The sequence below is a fragment of the Pelodiscus sinensis genome, chromosome 15 (genome assembly GCF_049634645.1).
Source record: "Pelodiscus sinensis isolate JC-2024 chromosome 15, ASM4963464v1, whole genome shotgun sequence".
Lineage (NCBI taxonomy): Eukaryota > Metazoa > Chordata > Testudines > Trionychidae > Pelodiscus > Pelodiscus sinensis.
Window position 1 is genome coordinate 37,928,828 of NC_134725.1, and position 13,000 is coordinate 37,941,827.

Consider the following 13,000-nt stretch of genomic DNA (forward strand, 5'->3'; position numbering starts at 1 on the left):
TCCCCTTGCTTTTGGATTGTGACAGAAAGAACAGAAACTCAAAATTGCCTTCTTCAGACCATTCATTATTTTATATACTTTCATTATGTCTCCTCTTATTCACCTTCTTTCTAAAGTAAACAATCCGTCTCTTTGTTTTTTCCTTGCCTCCTAATAATTTGTTACTCTTCTCTAAGTACCCTCTAATTCTTCAACATCTATTTTGAGAGGGGCTGACCAATACTACAGAATATAGGCAAGGCACACCATTTACTTATACAAAGGCATTATATTGTACCCATAGCAGAGCCACTGACTTGAAGGTATAAATTGTCCCCAAATTGGATATAGTTGTGGGGGAGGATCAAGCACATAGCTCAGCCATCAGGTGTATCATGGCATCATTGGGGATAGTACTCCTGACAGCCTATAGTCCATCGTTGTGTGGAATGTTGGTGTAAAGAGCTTCTACATCCATGGTGGACAGGATGATGACTTCAGGAAGATTACTGATGCAATATAGTTTCCTCAAGAAGTCAGTGGTGTTTCAAAGATAGCTAGGAGTTCTGGTAGCAAAGGTCTGAGGAGAGTGCCAACATAGCCCTTTTTTGTAATATTAGTACTTTATATATACACACACACACACCCTGCCTCTGTAATTTACACTCCAATTCACCTGATAGAATGGGTTTTACCCATGCAAGCCTATGCTCTAACACATCGTTTAGTCTCTAAGGTGCCACAGGACTTCTCATTGCATTTGCAGATACAGACTAACACAGCTACCCCTCTGAGACTTGTCATTTTTCTGTTCTGTAACTTAATTCCTATTTTAAAAAGAATTCAGACTTTTAAAAATGATGTAATGGGACTAGTGTTAACATTAATGACAGGAGTATTGTTCTTCTTGGTTTGAATATTCAAAAAAAATCACTAATTGAAATATAACACTTTTGGTATAGGTTTTTTTGTACTCACCTGGTTTCCTGCCACAGAGATAGAATGCTAGCCTATCAGTAAGTTCATACTGTATTTCTACAAGGCGCTCTGCCAATTCATGGTGGCCTCCTTGTCTATTAAACATCAAACAGAACATGACATTCATTTATGATTCATTAGCTATAAATTGCAAAAATTCAAGATTGATCCAAAAAAATTAAGTTTAGCATTGTGAACATGAAATAAGACCACTACCATGTTTGATGTAGTGTTTGAGATTTGTTTCCCAAAAAGTCACAGAAACACAAGAGAATCTTCAGAAGTAAATACTAAAAGGGAATCAGACTTTCCTTATCTGTTCAAAATGAGTTGCTGAGTACTATGGAATAGATTTGCTTATCACTTTGTTAGAGAAACTGCTTAACAATTTATCCAGAATAGGCAGAATAGTCTTTTTGAGCAGTTTTTGAGATGGAAAAACAACCTGGTCTGGTTTGTATTGGAATAATAGCAGTGGGCACAAGTTTGATACATGGTGTCTCATTATTACAGAAGACTTGTTCTATCCTCGGTTTCTCCTTACATAAAACTTCCAAATAAACTAACAAATTCAAGCACTGAGACAACATGACTTCTGAATCTTGCTGCTACTTGAACTGTTTGAAATATAATCTTCATTTGGTAGTTAGTCTGCAATTTCATACTCATAATGCACGTTAAGGCTTACTACAGGAATACAAATAAATATCATTTGAGATCTGGGTACTCAGATGTCCCTCTTCATTTGAAGACTGCTGCACTTGAGATCAGACAGGCATTTATGCCACTGCAGCTCACTGGATACAAAATTCTTTACTAGAGAATTTGGAAATGAGTCACTACTGGCCCTAGAGAGCCACTTAATTGGTAGGCCCAAATACCTTCTGAGACCCTGCAAGGCCAATCCGTTCTTTCCAACATTTGAAAAGAGAGGACTTGAGAACTGGAGACATTTTATTTGCTAGGCATACATTTACTTTATTCAGTGATACGCACTCTTCTGAGGTTTAATTGTGAAACTAAATGTCAGGTTATCTAGCTAACTTGGGAGAAACTATCATTATTTTTTTAAAAAAATCAAAATAAAGACATTTACTTTGCATAGTCAACTGGAGTTTTTCCATTTGAGTCTTGTGTTCCAGGGTCAGCACCGTAGACAGCCAACAACTCTGCCTGTAGAATCTGTCCTGCTTTGGCAGCAACATGAAGTGGGGAGTTTCCTTTCTCCTAAAATATCATTAAAAACCACACAGATGATAAATATATTGACAGATTAAAAATTGATCTAGCACCAAGCTAATAAAAAAAGGTTTCGTACAGGATGAAAAAAGTTGGCCTGAGCGCCTAAGGAGAGTAATCTCAAACACGTCTCCAGATTCCCTGTCCTCACACTGGAATGGAGTTGCTGGAAAACAAAAAAGATTCTGTTAAAAGTCTGTCTATACAAGAACAATGAATCAAAGTCATCTTTATTGTATTAGAAACAGATATTTTTAAAAACCTAGCTATTGTCCTTGCATATTATATTTTCTGAGTTTCTGGTAATATGGATCAGTTAACTTTAGAGGCATAACTTCTATTAGTGCCAATCAGACCCTGATGAAAAATATTTCTCTTCAAAGTTAAATATGAATGCTTAATACATGTGTACACAAAAATGCTGCACCACAGAGATACTAGTTATCCTTTGTATTATGAAACAAAAAACAGGACTATGTAGCACTTTAAAGACTAACAAGATGGTTTAACAGGTGATGAGCCAGACCCACTTCCTCAGATCAAATAGTGGAAGAAAATTGTCACAACCATATATACCAAAGGATACAATTAAAAAAATGAACACATATGAAAAGGACAAACCAAATTTCAGAACAGAAGGGGGATGTGGGGTGAGGTAAATGTCTGTTCTGAAATTTGACTTTGGAATCAGTCTTACTGTATCTTTTGACAACTGAAAACTTTTGTTCTTGCAAAACTGTTTTTGGTCCTGAAAAAAAACCTAATACTTACCTGTGATAGAACATACTCTCCCCGCACTGAGCAAGAAGGGATTAACTTAGTTGGGACTGGCAGCCAGAGGGAGAAGACATGCCTGGCCAGCTCTCTGCAAACCCCAATGACTGCCTAAATGCTGAGACACTACCACACAGACGGAGACCCGACACATCTATAAACCGCCCAGGTTCCAGAAGCAAGTGGAGGCAGCCAGATCCCAGAGGAAGAAGGGGAAGTGGAGAGCCATGAGTGCATGGAGATGTTGGAAGCAGGAAGCAGCCCAGGGACAGCGATAGCTATAGGGTGAGTGATCCACTGTCAGAGAGTCAGTATGTTGTGGATGGAATTTCCACACTGACTCAGTGGTTAGAGCAAGCCACTGGGCTGGGGTCCAGTGGAGTGGGAGGACCTGAAACTCCCTGCATGAGGATATAAACATTTCCCCTATCTACTGCCCCTTAAATAGACTCTGACCATGGGGTCGTGTGGGAACTATTGAACTGTGCTGCCCTCTCAATAGGATTCCTACAAGAAGACTAGAGGGAAGGAGCAGATAGACTTTGGGGTGCGAAATTAGAGACACTGGCTAGGGAGAAAAAGGGGCATTCATCAGCATGACAGACGTGAGGCAGGCCCCTTACCCCACCTCAGCCATGTGACATTACCTTACTAAGGTCTTTGGCAGTAACACTGTCATCTTCTCGGCATGGCAAACGATGAACAAATGCCAACATTTGATATTTAGCTCTAATGAATTCTGCTTTGTTGGGACTATAGAAAGAAAAGCAAAGGAAATGCAAAATAAATGCTGGCATTTATGAAATAAAATAAAGCACATAGCATATTTTCATACAGAATGCCAACAGATTTGAATTTTTGTATATAATAAACGACAGACTAATGCATTTGGAAATATTGTCATCAGACACACAGTTCAATTCAGATTCCCTTCTGAAGGGCACTGTTACTGAAAGGAATAACAAAATAATCTCCCGCTCCTCGTGAAATTTTTAAAATCAAATCAAAGGGTTTTTTTCTTCAAAATTTTCTTTGTTGGGGGGAGGGTCATAGAAAAACTGAAAATGCTTCAATTTTCAGATAGCCCCTCCTCCCCCCCTTAGAATTATGGCTGAAATTGAGACTTTTGGGAAAAAATTTCGGACCAACTCTAAAAGTATTAAATAGAGCCTTGTGTGGATACAAACTTGGTATCTGCATCTGCAAAAATGATTTATGGATACAGCTATAAAGCAGATAACCACCCAATTTGCAAGTTTCTAGATACAAAATTTGTATCCACATGTACAACCATATCAGCAAAAGTAAGGCACTGTAATACCCGCAGATACAAAATAGAGTCCACAGATTAGCTGGACTCTAATAATACAGTTACTTTACTGTTTTCAATTATCCTGAAACGTTATCCTCAACGTCTATTGCATTCACTGAAAGCTGCTGCATCTCTCAGGATCAAAAACTTAAAACTAATAAATAAGGTCAGGTCAGAAACCTGCTTTTAAAACTAATCAGCTGAGCTTCTGAAAGAAAATAGTGATAAAGAAATGGAAAAGATGACATTTGAGGCTTTAAAAGATTAAAATAAATCAATACCCAACAATTGGGACCATAATTAATACATTAATACTACTGCACAAGATGTAAGAGAATGAAAAGATCTATCCACTCATTTCATTTCAACGTAATCTTGGAAATCCAAACTTAAATATTCGCTAAAGTATCCTTTAGAGATTTTCAACATCTCCCTCTGCTGTGAGTACAGATCAAGGGTTAAATTAGTGAATACATGAGACTAGATTTTCTCAGATTTATTCATATCAGCAACATGATTCAATGTCCTTGATAAGACTTGATACCAAGAGTAGGTTTTTATTCATCTGCTGATGCCTTTATCACAACTAGTCAAAAATAGGTAAATTTTTACAAAGGGGCCCCTGACAATGCAAATAATTTTATAAACATTCTACTTACTGCACTTTATCCTGTGGGTTAGCTTTGCGCCTTCCACTCATAACAGATGCAGGGTCCAGCAAAGAATGTTCCCATATGGAATTAGCACCATTGTTATACAGTGTTTCAACCATCTGAAATCCAAAATGCGTGCAAAAGACATTAAGTATTTCACTACTACTTAAACAGACAGAGCAGTTCACAGATGGTGCTCTCAAGTAGAGAGCATTTTTATGCTACTCCAGAAAGTTGCCAAGGGAAAGGATTTGTTCGACTTTTGAAAATATTAACATTAAAAGGTAGTTACTGTCAAACCTTATTTTGATAAAAAAAGAGAGGTTTTGGGTGATTTTGTCTACAGTTTCCATTATACATGTCTCAAGCCCTGTTAGCTTAATGCAGCTCTTCCCTTTTTCAGTAAGCACCTCTCCCTCAATCTGAGTTAAAGAGGTTCATCATCTATGTTTACCTATCCTATTCATTTTATTATTATACCACACTTGGAATGGGCTCTAACAGTAAGTAGTTTCACAGATTATATCACAAGCAGGGAAAGCAGCATCTACCTGAAGGCGGACACCTAATGCTACTTTAAATTCACTAGTGTAAATAGAGCCACAGCTCTATCTCTGGGAACCAGAGACTTTGGTCTCTGAGACAAACTCACCCACAAAGGAGAGAGAGGCAGAATTCCTGGGAAGGTCAGTCAACTAGTTACATTCCATGAAACTAGCACATTATCCACTAGCCTCTTCTCCTTACAGGTTCTTTATTTTGTTGTAAGGTTAAGAGGCAACTGGTTGAATCCTCAGATCTCCCTATTGTGTAGGAACTGGAAGCATGGGTAGTATCTCCCCATTTTGGCAGAGTGTTTTTTTTTAGTTTGTACAAAAGGTAGGACATGCATGGCATAGCTTGTCCCTAGTTGGAGATCTTCTGTTGCTAAAAACAGCATCTGCCTGTCTTAAGAAAAGCACTGTCTTCGGTATTTATGTAGTAACACCGGAGCACAGAGCAGAAAGATTGTGTGCATTTTGGAGCAAGGAAAGGGAGACAAATCACACACATACAATCTAACCTTATATTAAAAGTAAAATAGAATTTGCCTGAATATTAACCTAAACTCTTTTTTTATTTTAATTTCATGCACAGGCTCACATTAAGGTAAATCATAATGGTTACACTTATATGTTTATGCCCTAGGAGGAGTGTCAGATCTATTCATGTGCACACCAGATTCTAATACTGGGCAAGAAAAATAGCTCCTTTAAATTAACTAGGAGAAAGCCTTTGTTTTGGGAATAAATGTTCACATACACATATTTGTCTATTTGTCTGACTACACTGGGGGCTAGGTCACTATGCACAGTCATGTCAATGGGAGAAAACTTCTGTTGACATAGCTACTCCTGTTCAGGAAGGTATTATTCTTACACCAGTGGTAAAAGAATCCCTCCCATCAGTGTAGGCTACATCTAAAATACTGGGTTATGCCAGAATAGCTGTGACAATGTATATGTGCTTGTGCAGTCTCTGTAGCATAGACAAACCCATATGTAAATTTAAGCTTTGAAAGAGCAAAGCAACTTTTCAGGAAGGATCCATTGAAGTAGCTATCAAAGAATATTTGAGGCTTCCCAAAATCCAGAAAATACGAGAAGGAAGAAATGAAAGCAGAAATGGCAGGTGCATAGAACTAGAATCTCCTAAATAGCCACAGCAATGGACCGCTATCAGTAGCTCTCTGAAAAAGACAATCTTGTTACAACTTGACAGCTTGAGAAGCGTATACACTGAAGAATTCTGATTAAAGTTAACTTTATATCTAAACCATGGGAATTTTAACTACGTTCCAGGTTCTAATCTGCCCTAATTATAAATTGGAAATGTGGTAGTAACACTAACTTTAGTAATCTATTCTAGTAATTTAACAGAAACCAAGAAACCGATTTCAAGAAGCACTTAATGCAGCTACTCTCCCCACCAGAAAGTTTAATCATTAGAATTCTCTAAGAACTATCTTCAAGTCTCATAAGAAAGTAATTCTCAGCTTTTACCTGCAACAATGTTGGAGGCCATGGCGTGTGTTTAAGATGCCTCACTTGGGAGATATGACGTCCTAGACTCCGATGCACACTGCAGCATTCATCACAAATCAGAATTCCCCTGTTTACTGATGCCCAGCAGGGGTCTGGAAAAAGAGAAGTAAGTACATTCATTATACTATGGGAATCACAGAACTAAGAATCAGAAGTCATGGTTCTATTTCTGGATCTACTACCACTTACTACATGAGCTTGGACAAGTTGCAAACTCCTTGGGCCTCAAAATGTTGGGGGAAATATCGGTCTTGTGAATTAGATGGGTTAGACATTGGACTGAGACTCAAGAGATCTGGGTTCTGTTTGAGTTCTGACTTGCTGTGGGACCTTCATGAGAAAAAAAATCCCTTATTTTGGCCTGTTTTCACACCTGTAAAATGAGGACAATAGTTCCCATCCTCAATAATAGTGTTGTGAGGCTAGATTAATTATAGTATCTTAGCACCTCATCAACTTTAGTGAGGAGTGCTCAAGAAAAGCCTGTAATTAACAAAATCAGTTTTCCTGTCTGTAAAATAGGGATAATGATAGATCTCATTTTTGAGACGGACTGGGATATCTCAAAATGCAAAATTTTTGCAATATAAATTACAAGTGTTACTGTATGTAGTGTATGTTAGTTTTAAGTCCTGCCTTATTAGATCTACAGTGTGTTCTTTGGTATTTATATTTGAATATACAAATAAGAGGCACCATTTTTATAAGACAAAAGAGCAAAATATGGCTATGTTTGTTTCAAGCACTAGTAAAAAAATTACATGCTACGTTGATACAATTCCTTACAATGCCACTTCCACACTAAGTCAATAACCATGTATCATTATAGCACAGCATGTGTTATCACCAACAGCTCTCCATAGTAAGACTAAACAAGTCAATGAGATGATCTGTTCAGTGTTCCATGGAATAGTCTTGACCATTACAGGATGTAACAGTGCTTCAGGGAAGTGGCTCTCAACCTATTTACATTGTGGGCTGCATCCAGTCTTACTTCTTTGGTCCTGAGGATGTCATATGGACTACAGCTGCATGCTGATTGGGGTACAAGCAGCCCGTGGGCCACAGGTTGAGAACCCTTGCCTTAGAGTATGGCTCATATAATTCTGATACATGGGGGGGGGGGGGGGGACCAAACTGAAGCATATTCCTGAAACCTTTACCCACATCTTAAAGGTGCATGTCACTTGAAACTACTGACTTGAATATGGCCTTTAAAGAAGTCAATAACCCATTTCTCAAACTACTGCCTTGACTTCCAAAGTTACAATTCCAATTTTTATAATTGGAATATGGTAGTGCACTACTCAAGTCAGACAAAAAAATGACCCCAGCTCTGAAGAGCTCACAAATGAAGACACAAATGTTAAGGGGAAATGAGAAAATACACACTTTTTTACTGAATGTATACATCACTTTTTTAAATTCAATTATACATTTTAGATAGCATCACATGAAAATTTGCAAGTTAGCCAGAAGTCAGACATGCTGTTTCCTTTTAGTGGAGGCTCAAGCAAGATAAGCATAGGCAGACCAATTCAATTATTTACTGCTGAGCTAGTTTCACCACTAAAAATAAAGTTGTGTATCAGGTTTTAAAGAAAGACTATACCCCAGAACATGTGCCAGTTCACTTACACCACCCTTTCAAGAGCATAATGCTCTAAACAAGGTATCTGTCTTACCAATAAATCCATATAGTCAGGAACAAAACTCAAAAACAAGATAATATTGCACTGGTCTGTGTTATTTAGCTAATTTATGACAGTTAATTTCAGGATCATTCAATATAATCAGAACTATTTAACAAACTAAACATTTATGTTGAAATGAATGATGGCATCACAAATCAGAAAAAACTTCAATATACTTTAAGGACTGAATATCTGAAAAGAACACTTCAATTCCTTACTCCTCTCTGCAGATACATTAGAAGTTTTCGACCCTCCTTTATATATTGTTTACATAAAGTTTATTTTAGATAAAGATGAGCTTTTTAAATTTAAGCCTGGCTACTGTATTGCTATTTCCACTAAGTTTCACTATGTAAGTCTCTGTTTGAAATAGTACAAAGGCTGAGAAGGTAGTAACCTTCCTGAATAGTTCAGAGAGGGCATTCTATGCCTGAGAGGCAGTGTGAACAAAAGCACACAGGAGCTTGTCAATAAATGACGAACAGGCATTTAAGGCCTTAAGACATTGAAAGAATGGAGAGTTTGATGGGATAAAAACATAAAACAGAGTTAAAATGTGATACAGTGGAAAACAGGGAAGTCAATGGAAGGAATCATGAGGGATTGACACAATCAAAATGATGGGCCAAGATGTTGTTCTTAGCTGCTTCTAAGTGTTACATAGTCCACAGAGGAAGTGGACATAATCATTAAGACATGATATGCTAAGAGTCTAAATCATAGTAATCAACACGGCCTCAAAATGTTTGATTTTTAAAAATGTTTGGGGTGGAAGCGGAAGCAGCAAGATTTAGACAAAGCCTGGATGTGTTAGGCAAGAAAGCAGGAGTGTTAAAGAAAACCCCCAGATTACAGGCCGGAGTGACACAGAGGATAATGACTTCTGACAGAGAGAATGAGAGACTGGGAGGTGTAGAAGGAAAGAAAAAGACAGAGGAATGTCATTATAGTTAAACTAGTTTAACTAAATATTAATTAGTGCAAAATCTCATGTGTATACTGTTTAACTGAAAAATTTATTTAAACAGATACTAACAAACTGGTGAAAGTCTGCATGTAGTCAATACCTAGTTTTAGCCACAAATAAGTTCATGTTGCTGGCAAGATGTTCAAGGAAGTCAGAAAAATAGGTTAAAAATATGCTTGCAAGAACACTACAGAGTAATTCAAAACAAGTAGTACGATGTGATTGAGATACATCTGAAAAGTGAATTTGTAAAAATAATACAAAACAGGAACTGTACTGGCAAAGCACATGTCACAAGTTACAGTACGCAAAATATTTGCACTTTGCTATAGAATGCAAAGTATTATTATTTTAAGGCATTTACAAAGCTAGAATGAACAATCATTAATTACATCAAGAGAAAGACAAGCCAGGAAAAAATAACGTATAGGAAAAGTGAAAGATTATTATAATAATTAGGGATGTGAATATGTACCAGGCTCACTGGTTAACCCTCACAGTTACAGGCAGGCCCCCGCCCTGCTGCCTCTGTATCAGAGGCAACAGAGGGAGGGAGGGAAAGGCCAGTGCATGATGAGCCAGCTTTCAAGATTCCCCACACAAGCTGGCTCCTTAGGTAAATGAAATAACCAAGCAATCTTTCATTTTCTGATATAGCTGTAAAACTAATCTGAAAAGTTTTCAAGATAAATCCCTGCTTAAAACTGTAGTGTGTAGGGTAGGGTGGACATGTGTGTAGCTGACAGCATTAATTGACAAGCTTTTGCTTATTGGTTAATCGACTACACTATTACATCCCTTCTTCCTGCCTTCCCCCTTCCACATCAACCTATTTAAATCAGTGTGGCAATAAATTTAAAGGCGTTCGCGCGCACGCACACACACACACACACACACACCCCGTTTACAATCTAAATGTTATTAGCTGAGCCACCACATTTTTTTAAGTTGTGCTGGTATCACTGAATATCAGCTCACATATCAAACTTGAAATTTAAAATAAACTGAAGTTTTAAACAATACTGCTATTTAAACCTCTCTCCAAAAAACACACACGCAAACAGCCATGGGAAGCTAGTAAGTTGGTGGCCCAGTATGCCCTTTCATTTCCTTCTCTGGAAATGTCAGTGACTGAATGAGCTACAATCGCTTGTTTTTAGAGATGGTGCCTCCAAATGAGGAAACTTTATCAAAGCATAAACAAACCATCTTGTTAGTCTTTAAAGTGCTACACAGCCCTGTCTTTTGTTTCATTTTAAAACTGTAATTCTTGCTCCGGGCTAGAGGCTAACTGGAGAACTGCACTGTCCAGGAATCAGCCGTGGGCTGGCTACAGCCACGCTGGGCGAGCCGTGCGGGACAAAGGCTTTCCCGCACAAGCCGGAAGCGGAGGGGAGCCAGGCGGCTGCAGAGCCCCAGGGAGCCCGACGGCCCGCAGAGAGGGCGCGGCCCGGGAGGGGGAGGGGCAGCGCTAGCCCCCCCAGAGGAGGGGCCGGCGGGGTCCTGGGCCCGAGAGCAGCTCAGCTGTCACCGGCCGGGCCGCTGCCTCCCGCCCGCGCGGCTTTCCCCGCCCCACAAAGCCCGCTGGGCGGGCGGGCGGGCGCCGGGGCAAGGCTCGGCCGGGTCCCGCCCCGGCTTCTCCTCAGCGGCTGTCCCGAGTGAAGGGCCCGCGACCCTGCCCGCTCCTACCCGGCGCGCTGCAGTCGGCGCACACTTCGCTGCTCCTCAGCCGCTTCGACATGGTGGCTCGGGCGGGGGCCGCTCCTTCCTGCCGCTCTAACGGGGCCCGCTGAGGAGGCCCCGCCAGCCAGCAGGGGGCCGCACCGCGCAGGCGTACGCCAGCACCGCCTCCAGCGCCATTCACCAAGCCGCGGGGGCCGAGGCCAGGCGCCGACACGGCGACTGTCACGTGACTGGGAATGCCCCTCTCCCCCGCCCCTCAGGCATCGCCGCCATCTTAATTCCTGGCACAGAAAGGCCTGTGGAACGTTCGGAGACTAGTTTAGCTCCTGGCAGAAGCAGGCCCAAAAAGCAGACTAGCTCCCGAGCCCTCGCAGGTTAACCATAACATTCACTGGGGTATGATCATCCATAAACTTATCTAGAATCCACCCTCTTGCTGTAGCATAGCAGCTAATTAATAGGTGGCTAGAATAGGAAGGGGGCAATCTGCCTGCAAATACAGCAACCTGGACAACTGACCATACGATAAGTATCAGAGGGGTGGTTGAGTTAGTTTGTAACTGGGAAAACTTAAAAAAAACAACGAAAAGTCTAGCAGCACCTTAAAAACTAGCAAAACTTTGTGGATGGCATGGTGAGCTCACACAAAAGCTCATGATACCATCTACATGTTTTGTTAGTCTTTAAGATGCTGCCTAGACATGGGGTTCTCAAACTTTGTGATACTGGGAGCCCCCTCTAAGTTGTTCACGACCCCCAGAGGTCAGGACCCATAGTTTGAGAAACAAGGGTCTAGACTATTAGTTGTTTTTTAAGTTTTTTTCCATATGGTAAGTATTAGCTGCCTCACCTTATGACATCTAACTCCCTACCTAGTTATTTCTCACCCAATCTATATGTGACTAGCCTGGTGGAATGGATCCTGGGAAACCTCAGGGCTAAAACCATATGCCTGTATTCTATGGGCTAAAAGCCAAATGACTCTTAGCTAATGCTGTAGAGCAGATCTCTCTCTCCCTTCTCAGTGGTCTCAGTGCCTCTAGGTTTTATATAGATAGATATTAATCTATCCATCAGCCTGTCTCTATACTTACCTATTTGGCTCTTTATCTAAGGTGTCTCCACACTGCACATCCATTTATCCAGCAAATACCTTATTGAAAAGTCACCCAAAAGGGAACTGAGTGCCACCCTCCCCCAACAACGCACTGGCCTGAGTGAGACACACACACACACAATGCCACTGCCAAAGATCTGTGCAGGGCAGCCAGCCGCCCTCTTCCAAAACGGCAACCCAAACGAAGGATGGAGAGGAAGCAGCGGGCATGCAGCACGCTTGGTGTGCGCGCGGGGCGGAGGGGTAGCATTGCTGCCCTCGCCCAAGATGGCAGCCGAGACGAGAAGCATTGGAGGGTGGATCCCGCTGCCCTCACCGGAGATGGCGGCCGCGGAGTCAGTGCAAGGTGCCACCCTCCTCCAAAACGGCGGCCTCGAGCGCCCGGCTTCAAGTGCTAGGAAGGAAGTGCTGCTCTGTCACTGAGCCTTCAGAAGAAACCAATCCCCTGGCGGGGCGGGGGTCGAGCTCCCACTTCGTTCTGTCCCGGGTACTTCCCCCCGCAAGGCAAGGGGCGCGTTTG

At 40.9% G+C, this 13,000-nt stretch overlaps 1 protein-coding gene across 10 annotated transcripts in view; it reads right to left on the reverse strand.

Annotated features, from left to right (window-relative positions):
• GIT2 (GIT ArfGAP 2) overlaps window positions 1-11,569 on the reverse strand; it is a 69,185-nt gene extending 57,616 nt beyond the window's left edge. For 4 of the 10 annotated variants that reach the window (XM_075898845.1, XM_075898850.1, XM_075898844.1 and 1 more), the window contains exons 1-7: window positions 11,370-11,569; window positions 6,978-7,111; window positions 4,942-5,054; window positions 3,618-3,723; window positions 2,276-2,362; window positions 2,054-2,184; window positions 958-1,052 (exon numbers count right to left, since the gene is read on the reverse strand). In XM_075898845.1, the coding sequence (XP_075754960.1) occupies window positions 958-1,052; window positions 2,054-2,184; window positions 2,276-2,362; window positions 3,618-3,723; window positions 4,942-5,054; window positions 6,978-7,111; window positions 11,370-11,421 (718 nt within the window). In that variant the 5' untranslated portion in view covers window positions 11,422-11,569. The remainder of the gene's footprint in view (window positions 1-957; window positions 1,053-2,053; window positions 2,185-2,275; window positions 2,363-3,617; window positions 3,724-4,941; window positions 5,055-6,977; window positions 7,112-11,369) is intronic. The other 6 variants (XM_075898854.1, XM_075898851.1, XM_075898846.1 and 3 more) reach the window with 2 other exon arrangements.
• Between the last annotated feature and the right edge of the window lie 1,431 nt (window positions 11,570-13,000).